General features: G+C 39.7%; 1 protein-coding gene across 4 annotated transcripts in view; it reads right to left on the bottom strand.

The window, feature by feature from the left end:
* Positions 1-13981, bottom strand: part of lrrc8aa (leucine rich repeat containing 8 VRAC subunit Aa) — a 28594-nt gene that overhangs the window by 5838 nt on the left and 8775 nt on the right. For all 4 annotated transcript variants that reach the window (XM_047372264.1, XM_047372265.1, XM_047372262.1 and 1 more), the window contains one exon: positions 6632-8750. In XM_047372264.1, coding sequence (XP_047228220.1) covers positions 6632-8740 — 2109 coding nt within the window. In that variant the 5' untranslated portion in view covers positions 8741-8750. The remainder of the gene's footprint in view (positions 1-6631; positions 8751-13981) is intronic.

Below are 13981 nucleotides of genomic sequence, written 5' to 3'. Positions count from 1 at the left end.
AACTCCAACTTCCCTGTCCTTTGTGGAGAAAAGCATCCCCTCAGGATGACGCTGCCACCACCCTGTGTAACCACCATATTTCAATTCAATTCAGTTTATTTATATAGCCCCAATTCACAACACATGTTGTCTCAAGGCACTTCACAACAGTCAGGTACATACATTCCAATTAATCCTAACCATTGAACAGTGCAGTCAGATTCAGTTATTTATTCAAATTGAATAAAAGGTTTTTCTGTCTAAGGAAACCCAGCAGATTGCATCCAGTCAGTGACTTGCAGCATTCACTCCTCCTGGATGAGCATGAAGAGACAGTGGACAGTCACTGGCGTTGACTTTGCAGCAATCCCTCATACTGAGCATGCATGTAGCGACAGTGGAGAGGAAAAACTCCCTTTTAACAGGAAGAAACCTCCAGCAGAACCAGGCTCAGTGTGAGCGGCCATCTGCCACAACCGACTGGGGGTTAGAGAGAACAGAGCAGAGACACAAAGAGAACAAAGAAGCACTGATCCAGGAGTCCTTTCTATGGGAAGGAAAAGTAAATGTTAATGGATGTAGCTCCTTTAGTCGTTTCATCTAGAAAGAAAGAACAGATAAACTCTGAGCCAGTTTTCAAGGTTAGAGTCTGAAAGAGAGCACATAGAGTTAGTCACAGTAAAAACTCAGTCAATCGCCATGTCTAGGAGAGAGAAAGGGTTAAACACTGAAAGACAGGGCTTTGTGGATCATCGGTAGAGGGTGAGCATTAAGTTGTTGCCAGCAGAAGCTCGGACAATGCCCCTCTCCAGAAAGGTGTCACAGGTAGACACAGAGCCAGGCCAGGTGTAGCTTCTAGGAAGAGAAAAGAGAGAGAACAAGGTTAAAAGCTGAAATAACAGCAAATAATGCAAAATTGGAGAGTAGTGTGAGAATGTAGTGAAGAGGGTGAAAGTGGTCATTATGTCCTCCAGCAGCCTAAGCCTATAGCAGCATAACTACAGAGATAGCTCAGGATAACCTAAACCACTCTAACTATAAGCTTTATCAAAAAGGAAAGTTTTAAGCCTAGCCTTAAAAGTAGACAGGGTGTCTGCCTCACGGACCAAAACCGGAAGCTGGTTCCACAGGAGAGGAGCCTGATAACTAAAGGATCTGTCTCCCATTCTACTTCTAGAGACTCTAGGAACCACCAGTAAACCTGCAGTCTGAGAACGAAGTGCTCTGTTAGGAACATATGGAACAATCAGATCTCTGATGTATGATGGAGTTAGATCATTAAGGGCTTTATATGTGAGGAGGAGAATTTTAAGTTCTATTCTAAATTTAACAGGGAGCCAATGAAGGGAAGCTTAAATAGGAGAAATAGGATCTCTCTTTTTAATTTTCATCAGAACTCTTGCTGCAGCATTTTGAATCAGCTGAAGGCTTTTAACTGCATTTTGTGGACATCCTGATAGTAACGAATTACAATAGTCCAGCCTTGAAGTAACAAATGCATGGACTAGTTTTTCAGCGTCACTTCTGGATAGGATATTTCTAATTTTGGCAATGTTCCGGAGGTGAAACAAGGAAATCCTAGAAACCTGTTTAATATGGGATTTAAATGACATGTCCCCTAACCCTAACCCTGTGGTACCCCACAATTAACCATGGAGTTTAAAGATGATTTATCATTTACATGAACAAACTGGAATCTTTCAGACAAATAAGATTTAAACCAGCCTAGCACTGTTCCCCTGATCCCTACAGCATATTCCAGCCTTTCTAAGAGAATATTATGGTCGACTGTATCAAATGCAGCACTGAGATCTAACAGGACCAGTACAGACACAAGTCCATTATCTGAAGCCATAAGAATATCATTAGTGACTTTCAGCAGAGCTGTTTCAGTGCTATGATGAGCTCTGAAACCTGACTGAAACTCTTCAAACAAGTCATTGCTGTGTAAATGCTCACACATTTGATTAGCAACTATTTTCTCAAGAATTTTAGATAAGAATGGAAGATTGGATATAGGTCTGTAATTTTTCAAGTCAAGCGAAGGTTTCTTAAGTAAAGGTTTAATTACAGCTAACTTAAAAGCCTGTGGTATATATCCATTTACTAAGGATAAATTAATCATATTTAAAATGGGGCTGGTAATCAGAGGGAACACTTCCTTAAATAATTTGGTTGGGATTGGGTCTAACATACAAGTTGAAGGTTTAGATGAAGCTAATATTTCTGATAACTCAGGAAGCTCCAGAGGATCAAAACAGTCCAAACACAAATCAGGTTCTACAGTTACTTCCAATGTTGTCTCACTTGCTGATGATGAAGTAATCATCTTCGGGAGTATGTCAAAGATTTTATTTTTAATAGAATCAATTTTATTTAAGAAGAATCCCATAAAGTCATGACTGCTGAGAGCAAAGGGAATGGATGGCTCAACAGAGCTATGACTCTGTGAAAGTTTAGCAACTGTACTAAAGAAAAACCTAGGATTGTTCTTGTTCTCTTCTATTAATGATGAGAAATAAGCTGTTCTGGCTTGGTGAAGTGTCTTTTTATACAACAGTAGGCTATTTTTCCAGATTAAGTAGGAATCCTCTAGATGTGTAGAGAACCATTTTCTCTCCAATTTTCTAACATTGTGCTTTAAAGTACGCAGCTCTGAATTAAACCAGGGAGCTAGCCTCCTATGAATAATTACCTTCTTTTTCAAGGGGGCTACATTGTCTAATGCATCACGCAATGATGAAGTAACACTATGAACAAAAGAATCAATTTGTGAAGGGGAAGAAACAAAATTATTGCCCTCCACTGTGCTTTTTAGTGATAATGAGGAAACTAAAAGTGGAACAGATTCTTTAAAGGTTGTTACAGCATCACCTGATAATGATCTACTATAATGAAATTTTCTTTCCGGTGTGGAGTACTCGGTTAAATTAAACTCAAAGGTTATTAAGAAATGGTCAGACAGGACAGGGTTATGAGAAAATATTGTTATGTCTTTACACTCAATGCCATATGTCAGCACAAGATCCAGAGAATGAAGACAAAGGTGGGTAGGTTTGTTAATGTTTTGAGCAAAGCCAATTGAGTCTAAGATAGCATTAAACACTATATTTAAGCTATCACTTTCAGTGTCAACATGAATGTTAAAATCCCCCACTATAATAACTTTATCTGTATTTAAAACTAAATCAGATAAAAGGTCTGAAAACTGATCTAAAAATTGAGAGTAAGGGCCTGGTGGACGGTACAAAACAAAAAACAGAAGTGGTTTTAGTGCTTTGCAATTTAGATGAGGAAAACTAAGGATTAAATATTCAAAAGAGTTGTAGCTATTGATTGGTCCCAGAACAATCAATAGCTACAACATATTTAACAACATCTCATGAAAATGTAGCTTGTCTGAGAGCCTTTTAGCTTTTCACCAAACCAAATATCTATAATTTTAACTTTTGAAGAAACTTAATTGATTTTCTGCAACAGATAAAGGCACTATTATCAATAATAATTTCACAGAATCTGAATGCAAAATATCCAAACTAACCTTTTAACGTTCTTTGATGCTCTTTAAGGCTTCCTTGCGCTGCCTGTAAGTTTGCAGTTGTATCATACTGTTTCTATTTTGGGATGATGGATTGAACAGACAGACCTCTGTGAAATGTCCAAAGCTTTATAAATTGTTTTACATCCTCACACTGTTATAAACATTTGAGCATTTCTATCTATCCCTGACCATTTTCAGTCTTTATGATGCTGTTGTACCTCTGAGGCCTTCAAACAATAGATTGATTAATACTCAGATTAAATTAAGGGTGAACTCTTAAGTAATTTGGTGATTTTTGAATGCAAATCCGCTGTATTGGCTTTTATTTAGCAGGGGCAAAGTAAGAGGGTGAGCACAAAAGTCAAACTTTTAAGATTTTTGTTGTTTTTTACTGAAAAGTGTCCTTTTTCATTTCACTTCATAGTTATGTTCTACTTTGAGTTGGTCCATTACATGAACTCCCAATAAGAGATTGTAACCTGACAAAGTTCAAGGGGCATTAATACTTTTGCCAGGCACTGTTTACCCAGATTAGTAAGCAATAATAAAAATAAAAGGCAGCTGTTTCCACCTCATGTCAGAAGGCAGACAAAGAAACACAAACCAGGCCTGAAAACAGGCCCTGACTAAGCAAGATAAAAGCCTCCTTAAAACACAGCTTGCATCTTTGGCATCTCATTAAAAATATGGAGTACAAAAAAAGCCTCAAAAAATAGATTCAGTGACATTTAATTTTTATAGGAATCACATCTAATTAGCAGCATTATGGACAGTATTAACATGAATTCACCATTAAAGCTTATTTGGACCTGATAATAGGATGAATGTGTCAACAGACTAAGAGAAGAAGCACCAAGGAGCGGCCCTGAGCTATTCGCGGCTGCTCACAGACCTGCTGGAGGTTATTTTCAGCTAGAAGCCACACGAGCCAGCGCCATAAAACAGCAGTAATAGTAGCCTTAACTAAAAACACACCACGTTGTTTGCACGCTCGTGAGCTCAAAGCAGCGTTTCTCTAGGAGGAGCTCTCAACTCTCAAATAGCATTTTATCAATCCAAAGGTGCTTTTGCTGTATTTGTTCAGTATGATCTTTTTTGACAAAGATCATATGGAATAGCATGGCGATGACTGGTCATGTGTTCATAATAAGTAAACACACCCCAAGAATGGTTTTCTTAAACAGAAACTGTTCCACATGTTCCTCAAAAGGAGAGAAGCTAAATTCAACATGTAGGCATTGAGGTTTAATCAAGGCGCGGTAATAAAACGGCTAAATCTGACATTAAATCATTCCTGTGCTTTAAAGTCCCTTCAATAAAAGGTCAAAAAATGCTGGACTGACCAGAAGTTCCAGCACAGGGAAGAGCAGCATCGCTCTGGCTCTGGTCAGCTGGCTGAAAGGAGGATACTACATCTTTCTTTGCATTCAAGAAAGACAAATTCGACAGTCTGGAAATATGTGTAGCCTACCCAAATAACCGTACAATACATTATTCTTTTAAATGATTTTGTGACACTGCAGCATTTTTACTCAAGGCTATAACACCAAGAGAGTCTCCTAGCAGCCCAAACCCAGCTACTTCTTATTTATTTGTAATGGGAAGCTAACATATCACTGTGTCACAGGACATTTCCCAGAAATCAGTTCAAAGGACAAGCTTATTCATCTGTGGATGATCATGTTCAAAAGCAAAATAAAGAATTGTACATAAGAAATTATAAAGGTGAAAAGACAAAACAAACAATTCTAACAGTGTTGTGAAGTGACTGGTCCCTTATAGATTCTGTTTTTGGTCAGACTTTCAAGTTTCAGATAAACACATATTAATTTTAGACAAAGATAGCCTAAGTAATTACAAAAAACAGTGTTCAAATGATGATCTCATTCATTAGGAAAATCTAAACCAACTTTGCTCCTATGTGGAAAAAGTAATTACCTCCCAATTACTTTTTCCCTTGGTGACATAAATTACAGTCAAGTGTTTGTAAGACTCACACTGAGTATTTTTTATTACTGTGGAGGAACGTTGGCCCACTCTGTTTTGCAGAACTGTTTTAATTCACTCACAGCACCTGAAAGGTTTTCAACCAATGAATGGCCTGTTTAAGGTGCAACAGCATCTCCATCAGATTTAAGTCCAGACTTTCACTAGACCACCCAAAAACATTCATTTTCCTTTTTAAAGCCATACAGAGGTTGACTTGCCTCCGTGCCCAAGTGTGCTGGAGGTTAAAGTCACAAACTGATGACTGGATATTCTCCATCAGGATTTTTAGGTAGAGAGTAAAATTCACAGTTCCATCAAGTACATGAAATTGTCCAGGTCCAGAAGACACAAAGCAGACCCAGACCATTACACTTCTACCAACATTTCTTTCGCTTCTTTCTGAAATGCTGTTAGTTTTACACCAGGCATAATGGGACACGTGTTTTGGAACACAAGACAGGCCTTTGCTATATTTTTGCTGCACAGTGGAGGCCAGACTCTTTCCTGTTGCAGAATCATGCACTCTGACCTCAAAAGAGGAAAGTGAGGTGTGCAGAGATTTAGAGGTTGAGTTATTTTGTTACCCCTGGATGAGTCGTTTATGCACTCTTGAATAATTTTTAAAGGTCAGCCACTGTTTGAAGGTTCACCACTCTAACGGCTCTCACTGCGTCTTTACGCTGGTGACGTAAAGTCTCAGAAATGGCTTCCTAACAATTTCCAGACTGAAGGATGTTAATAAGCTTGATCCTCATCTGTTCTTGACTCCTTTAGTTTGGAACATAATGTGTTTCTTTTTGAGATATTTAAGCCTACTTCATGTTGTCAGGCAGGTTCTATTTGAGTAATTTCTACAGTTTTGTCAGTAATCAGGCCTGAAGGTGTCTAAAAAAAAAAGAACAAAATAATCACAGTTAAATGATTCAGGAAGTTAATTATTGACTTAGGGCCAAGTTGGTCTGGATATGTTTTCTATCATTTGAAAAACTGCTTTTTGTCCTTAATCATGTTATCTTTACTAGATCTAAAAATGTGTTTGGTTACCTGAATTTTTTTTTAAAGGAAACCTGTAATGGGGCAAATACTTTTGCACATATAAATAAGAATGTTTTAAGTTCTTACCCTGTTTGCTGTCACGGCAAAATACTGCAGGTTCTGGAGGAAGCCTACGTCTGGGTGGATGCTCGTCAGATTGTTGTGGCTCAGATCCAAGAAGCGCAGCTTGCGACAGAAGAAAAGCTGGCTGGGAATCTTCTCGATCTTGTTTCTGTTCAGATAAAGCCTCTCCAGGTTGGTGAGCGTTCCGATCTGGATGGGAATGTAGGCGATCTGATTGTACCAGAGCTTCAGACACACGAGGCGGTGCAGGTGCTGAAAGCTGATGATCTCCTCGATCGTCTTCAGGTTGTTGTCCTTCAGGTCGATCTCCTGCAGGTTGTGCAAGCTGAAGATGGAGTGTGGGATGCGCTCGAGATCACAACGAATGAGCTCGAGTTCTGTCAGGTTGACCATCTTCTTAAGGCTGTTGAGCACCATCAGCTTGGTGCCCTCGTTATTGATGGAGAGCTTCTGAAGGTGCACGCCCACGTCGGTGACCACCTGAGGAAGCTTGGTCAGGTTGCTTTTCAAACGCAGCACTTTCAGACTTTTGAGCTCTCTGAGCCCATCGATCACAATAAAACGATTGTTCTCAGCGCTCAGGTTTCCAGTCAGGTGCAGCTCACTGAGGTTCTTCAAGCTGTAGATCCACAATGGAATCTCCTTGATGTCTGTGAACTTGATGTGGAGGGACTTAAGGTTCTCCCTTAAGAAAGCCAGAGCCGGAGCTTCAATTTTAGCTGGGGTGTGGTAAAGCCACATCTCCCTCAGGCTGGACAGCTGGGCAATGATGGGGGGTATGGTCACATCTGGGATCAGCTCCAACTTCAGCACCTCCAACTCGACCAGATCGAATACTGTCTCGGGGATCCCGCTGAGCATGAAGAGATGCAGCTCCAGTTTGTCCTGGGAGTTCTGGGTGATCCGCTGCCTCAGCTTCTCTAATGTCCACTCATTGTTGAGGTTCAGCTGTCTCAGCTTGTTCTCGCTGACCTCTGACAGGAACACGGCAAAGCGCTTCGAGTACAGAGGGTCATACTGATCTATCATGTGTAGCATGAAGGCGAAGTCGTTCTTGAGGTCAGGGATGTCACTATAACTGCTCTCCTCGCGGATCGACTCAAAGGAGTACCGTTTGAGGGAGTGTCTGACCATCCAACAAAGAGTGTACATGCAGATGAGACCATAAACTACAACCAAGCTGATGTAAAAACAGGCCAAGATCTTGAAAAGCGTTGCTAATGGGTGCGCGCAATGAAACAGGCGATAGCCTGTTAGTTTCTCAATGTTCACTGGACACACCACGCTGAACCTGATTTGTCCAACATAATAACCCGTGTAGCTTATTATCAGAATAAACTTGATTACTTTAATGATGGTCTGACGAATGTAAAGGCGGTAGACTATATCTCCTTCCTCAACATGAATCCTGAACTTTTTCACCTTCTCAAAAAGTGCTTTGGCCTGCTCCCCTTCCTTTTTGTCCAGAACCCCAGTGTCAGATCGATCGACAATTCCCTGTTCAATTCTGGACTTTGTTCGCTGGAGCATGGGCACGCTGGCCTCGACGTCCTCGCTCACACTCGAGGTCTTCTTGTCCATGGAACCGTTCATTTTTCCCACCGGTTTGGGGTCGCTCTCCTCCACCACAGTCTCTGACAAAGCTCTCGTTGTCCACGGTGAGTCGAAGCACTTTAGTAGGATGGAGACAAAGTGCTCCAGTTTGGAGCTCGTGCGTGGGAATTTGAACCAGAAGTTGCTGCAGGCCAGGAAGATGAGGGTGTGGAGCAGCACCAGATAAGGGAAATATTTAGCAAACCAGTGCAGTTTGTTCTCATAGCAGACGGCATCTACGTAGTTGTACTGATGTCGGTCCAGGTCGTACTGAATGCCTTTGGGTTCTGGTGGGTAGGGGCCCGTCGTGTTTGGCATGGCATGGCAAGTGTCGTTGAGGATCCACTTGCAAGGCAGGCAGATCATCTTGTCCTGTGTGACCTGCAGCGTCCCACCGAACACTGCAATCATAAGCATGATGATGGAGATGTAGTCGGTGAAAACGTCCCACCATGGCTTCAGGATGCGGTATGTTGGCTGGGTGTCGGCAAAGTACCGAAGCTCTGTGATGGGAATCATGATGGTTTATCTGTAAAAGAGCAGAAACAAAATGAAAATTTTATTTATATGTTATGGCTTAGAGGAAATATACAATTTGTTCCTCCAAAATTCTAAGTATCCGCTGCTCTTTATAGGCAAAAGTGAACCAAGGTCTAATCTGTTTGTTTAGTTGAATATTTGAGTCATGAATTAGTGTTAAATAAGTTTTCCGCTCGGTTAACGTTTGCTCTTGCCACAGATTCTAATCTGAATTTAAGTCCAGATTTTGAATGGGTCACTTCAACACATAAATATGCTTTGATCTAAACCACTGTATTGTAGCTCTTGCTTTAATGTTTCGGGTCGTTTTGATGCTGGACGGAGAACATTTACCCCCATCTCAAGCCTTTTGCAGCCCCCTGAACGTTTTTGTTCCAGGGGTGTCCTGTATTTATCTTGATCCCAATAAAGAAGATCAGTTTCTTCTTTCCACTTTCTGTAAATAGCAGATGTATGTGGTGCAGCACTAATAGTTCACATGTTGACAGATTCTTCCACTTAAGCTGTGGATCTCTGCAACTCCTCCAGAGTTACAATGGGCGTCTTGGTTGCTCCACAGATTAATGCCTTTCTGTCTGTCAGTTAAGATGGACGACCATGTCTTGGTGGGTTTGGAGCTATGCTATACTATTTAAATGTTTGCATAATGGATTGAATGATAATATGTTTGAAGATTACAATATTTGCATATCACCTAGCCCTGCTTTAAACTTCTGCCCAACTATATCCATGACCTTTCTGGTGTGTTCCTTGGTCTCCATGTAGATGTTTGGTTAATAAAGTTCTCTACGAAACCTCTGAGCAGTTCAGGGAACAGCTCTCTTTATACTGAGATTAAATTACATTCATATAAGTCATTTGGTTGCACATAATTTTATTTAGCGATATCAGAGTTGGGAGAGCTGAATGCATATGCCACATTTTATTTGTAAAAATATTTCAATACCATGCATCATTTTCTTTCAAACCTTCAAGCAAAAGAAAATTCAAGAGTTATGAGTACTTTTACAAGGCGCTGTATAACAATGACTTGTTTAAGTATCAGCACAGATCAAACATCATCATGTAACTTCCTTTGTGCCTCAACAATGTGCAGTATGCAGCAACTTCGCAAATTAGCCATGTGGTTGCTATCTTGCATCAAATACTGCTGTCTGCTGATGTAGAATAACAAGAGAATGAGAGATACATTTCTTCAGTCACCCCTAACAATAATGAATGATTTGAGGTCCACGTACTTCATCATAATGAATGAATTTACAGTTGTTAGTGGGACGCAAAGCTGTGAAGTCAACGGAAAGAGAAACACCATCCAGAAGAGTAGGGTAAATTACTATGTCCTCTAAAATTCACTGCTGAGGAAACAGCTCTAAATAAGTGCACTGGAACTATGACCTTTTTGTCTCATCGTCGCCACAGTGTGTAACTGATATTGCATCAAGAATTCAGGAAACTATGTGAAATCTTTACAAAAAGGTTGGAACCAATCTTCTGAGGTACAGCAGCATTGATTCGTCGGAGGTTTTTTTCCCCTGAAATTTGAATGAAGCTCATGCATCTTTACAACGCGACCCTCGGTTTTCTAAAACAAGTTCTTCTCACTAATTAGCAATTGACAAATGCTAAATAGGCAGAGAAGTCCAAAATAAGTACCGCCATCCTTACAGCCCAAGCAGGATGTACATGCTATTGGTTAAACAGATGTCTGGCTGTGATACAGTAGTTCAGACAATTATCAAAATTAGCTTGTTTTTCTAGGATAATGTGGATCTATGTAGAATCCCACTTTAACATGTCAACACAATGCATGCACCTTCTGATGATCTATGTCAATCAGGTAACTTTCACTGATAAATCAAGGCTAAGGAGAACCAGAAAATGCTGATATGACATTAGGAAACTCAGCTTAAATAGACAATGACTTCAACTTTCTAAGAAAAATGGAAGTGAAACTTTTTATGCTGATGGCAGCTTTAACAAAACAGCAAAGCTTCTCAGCTTTTAATCTATGCCATAGCCTGACTGCAAAAACACAACTAGGCCCCAATAGGCAAATAGGTTAGTATTACCACTAATATACAATACTGTAAACAATTAAACCTTACAGTCAAATTTACATGTATTATAACTTGCTCAATAATATAAACAACCATTATAACTAAGATTTCCAATAAGATCTGACTGACCTACAAAGCACAAAGAAGAAATGTTGGCAAAAAATTTAAAGGCAAAAATAGATGTGTTGTGGTTGATTCCAGGTGTCTGGTAAAGCTTTGCCAGTAATGATTTTAGCCCATTCTGATTTCTCTTTAAGAACTATAACATGAGATATAAGAAAATCATTCAAAATATTATTCCAGCCCTCCTGCAATAAGCGGTGATTAATTAATAATATTGGGTGACACATTGGCAACTTTACACCATAAGAGAGAACAGCCACTAACAAGGTTTTAGTATTATTTTAAACCGAGCAAAATTATTACAGAGCAGACATTTTAGGTGGTCTAACATTATATTAATGATTAGCTACTATAGGCTAGCATTACAAGAAAAGCAGTTTCCATGTGTGTATTACAGAAAAAGTAGACCATTCCCTTAACTCTGCCAACATTTCCAAATCCATTATGTTCCATGAAAGAGAAAGGCAGAAAGCTCAGAATTATAAAAAGAACCAATTTTGCTATATTCCCTTCAACCTTCCTGTTACCTGCTGAAAGTCTTGCTCTCTCTCACTCTCATGGCAGCCTAAATTAACTGTAGATAAGTCTCAATATGTCATCCATTTAAACAGCTTCTTACATCTCTGTGCTTCCTCCGACTTCATTTTAAACATCTCAACTGATACTGATAGAAGCTCATTTTCTTCTTCACTCAGTAACAACCTCCACTCTGAAGAGTGTTGTTGTCCCTACAAGTATGGTCCGTTTATTGATGGAAAGTGTTGGATGGGTGCAAAAACTTGTTATCACTCATGTAAAAACTTTGTGTTGCAAGGCACCTGCACTATGCCTTCCTCCCTGTGTGTGTGAGATCATTGTTATCTCTGTGTGAACCAGCCTCCTTTCTGTCTCACACACACCCTGTCTGAACTGTCTGTTGAACTGTGCATATAAATAAAGAGATAGGGTGTCAAAAACTTTGTAGTTTCACTGCAAAGTGGGCTACCCTTGCTGCAAGTAACTCTGACTGTATCGTTCTTACCTCTGAGTTGACTAAATAATACCTAACATTTATTGGTCCTTCGTAGCCGGATTAATTCAATAACCTTATTTCTCTTTGCTTTAACAGTGACTCTGGGATCTGTGGCGGAAGCCTGACGTCGAGCGAAGCACCGCTGCACAGCCTCCATTAGCCGGAGTGGCTGAAAGTCCCGGTGTGTATGAATTCACACCTGGCCAGTGGGTTATCGCCTTCCTCGGCGCGGGGTGACTCTCACAGGGTCCAGAGAGTCACCAAGAAGTCAACTCCGAGGTGAGACAGTTTTAAAATACAGTTCATAGGAAAAGTACTTAACAGTCGTTGGTAGTGCGTCGCCGGTAAGGACGCTGCATTCGAATGGTTTTATTCCACCGTGAAAGGAATAGTGACAAATTTGGTACAATCCCGCCGTGAAGGGGATTAAAGAAAACGACTGGGGATTATTCCCCTGCGAGGGAATAGAGTAAGCGCTATATAAATAAAAGAAGAAAAGTACTTAAAAGTCGTTGGTAGTGCGTCGCCGGTAAGGACGCTGCATTGGGATGGTTTTATTCCACCGTGAAAGGAATAGTGACAAATTAAGGTAGGGCCCCGCCAAGAAGGGGGCCAAATAAAACGACTAAGGGTTATTCCCCTGCGAGGGAATAGCATAAGCGCTATAAAAGTAAAAAGAACGGAGTAAATTGAGCTCATAAAATAACACCAAGTTAACTTAGAAAAATTACAAGGTACCTGAAACTAACTGTGTGACTGTGTTGTGTGTGTATGGAGGACTAAGCATTTTAATAGAATCATAGCAGGATTCTGCTAGTCCTGTGTTTTATTTTGCCCAGATTAAAACTACGTACTGGTGACTTTGGAGATTCAGGTCGGATTTCATTCCAGAAAATTAACACCGCTGCGAATTAGTCGCAGTAGAAGGCCGTGTTAATGTCCTCTCCTTAAAGTCTCATGCCAGTGACCTTTTATCTGGGACATTTATACTACAATTAAACTAACATAAAACATAATGGGGAAGAAACAAAGTAAACTAATTGACTTAGAATGGGAGGTAAAGTTTATGGAGAACTATGTAAAAGGAATAGGTATGATCTGTCATAGATGGAATAAAAAATAAAAAACATGGGTTTTTGGGCAAATTAGATACAAAGGATGTCTTAAAATTACAAGGGGATCTAAAATTAGAAATAATGAAAACTAAAAAGAGAAAAATAACAAAGAACAATGGGGAAAGAACAGAGAAAAATCTCTGATTTAACAGAAATATGTACACGATGGCATAAAAATACGGATTTTCAGGTAACTTAATTATCACTGAAATCCTAAAACTACACGGGGATCTTAAACTGGAGATTATGCATTCAAAAGATTCAAGAGACAATAAAAAACCTTGCCAGATTATAATTTCAAAGGGGACTTTTCAGTCCCTGAGTGCTCACAGTTGATAAACAGATTAAAACAAAAAGTTTAATTAAAAAAACAACAATCAGAGCAGCTTTTAACTGACATAGCCATAATACTGATGCCTTAAGAAAAGCACAGGAAAAAACTTTCAGCTTAACTGAAAACAAATAAAGGGGGGCAGACCACCACCCATCCCAGGTTAGAATACCAAGGTAGCCCCAAATTATAAAGACTAAGAGGTGGTTTTAGAGGACGTGGTAAAAGAAGTTAAAAGAGGAGGTGACAATGTGGACAACATGGAAACTGTCCAACTGGACAACCCAGTGAACAATGACTAGAGTTGTTAAAGAAGTAATCTGAGAGTAAAAGATTTTGTAGGCAAGCATTAGTGAGAAACAGGTGCTTTAAAAATCATTCTATGGTGTTATACTACCAACAATATCATGATAAAATGCAAAAGATTCATTTTACAGGGAAATAATTCCATATTTGGCTCAGATTGTGTGCATTCTTGATTTTTCCTCTTTGAGAGAAGTTAAATTTCAGCTCTGTGAAACGACCTTGACAAAGAGATGCAGCTGCCTGAAAACAAAGATAAAACTTCTGCAAACAGCAGAA

This window comes from Girardinichthys multiradiatus, chromosome 8 (genome assembly GCF_021462225.1).
Source record: "Girardinichthys multiradiatus isolate DD_20200921_A chromosome 8, DD_fGirMul_XY1, whole genome shotgun sequence".
NCBI classification, from domain to species: domain Eukaryota; kingdom Metazoa; phylum Chordata; class Actinopteri; order Cyprinodontiformes; family Goodeidae; genus Girardinichthys; species Girardinichthys multiradiatus.
The sequence above is the reverse complement of the archived record's forward strand: the minus strand, read 5'-3'. Positions and strand labels throughout refer to the sequence as shown.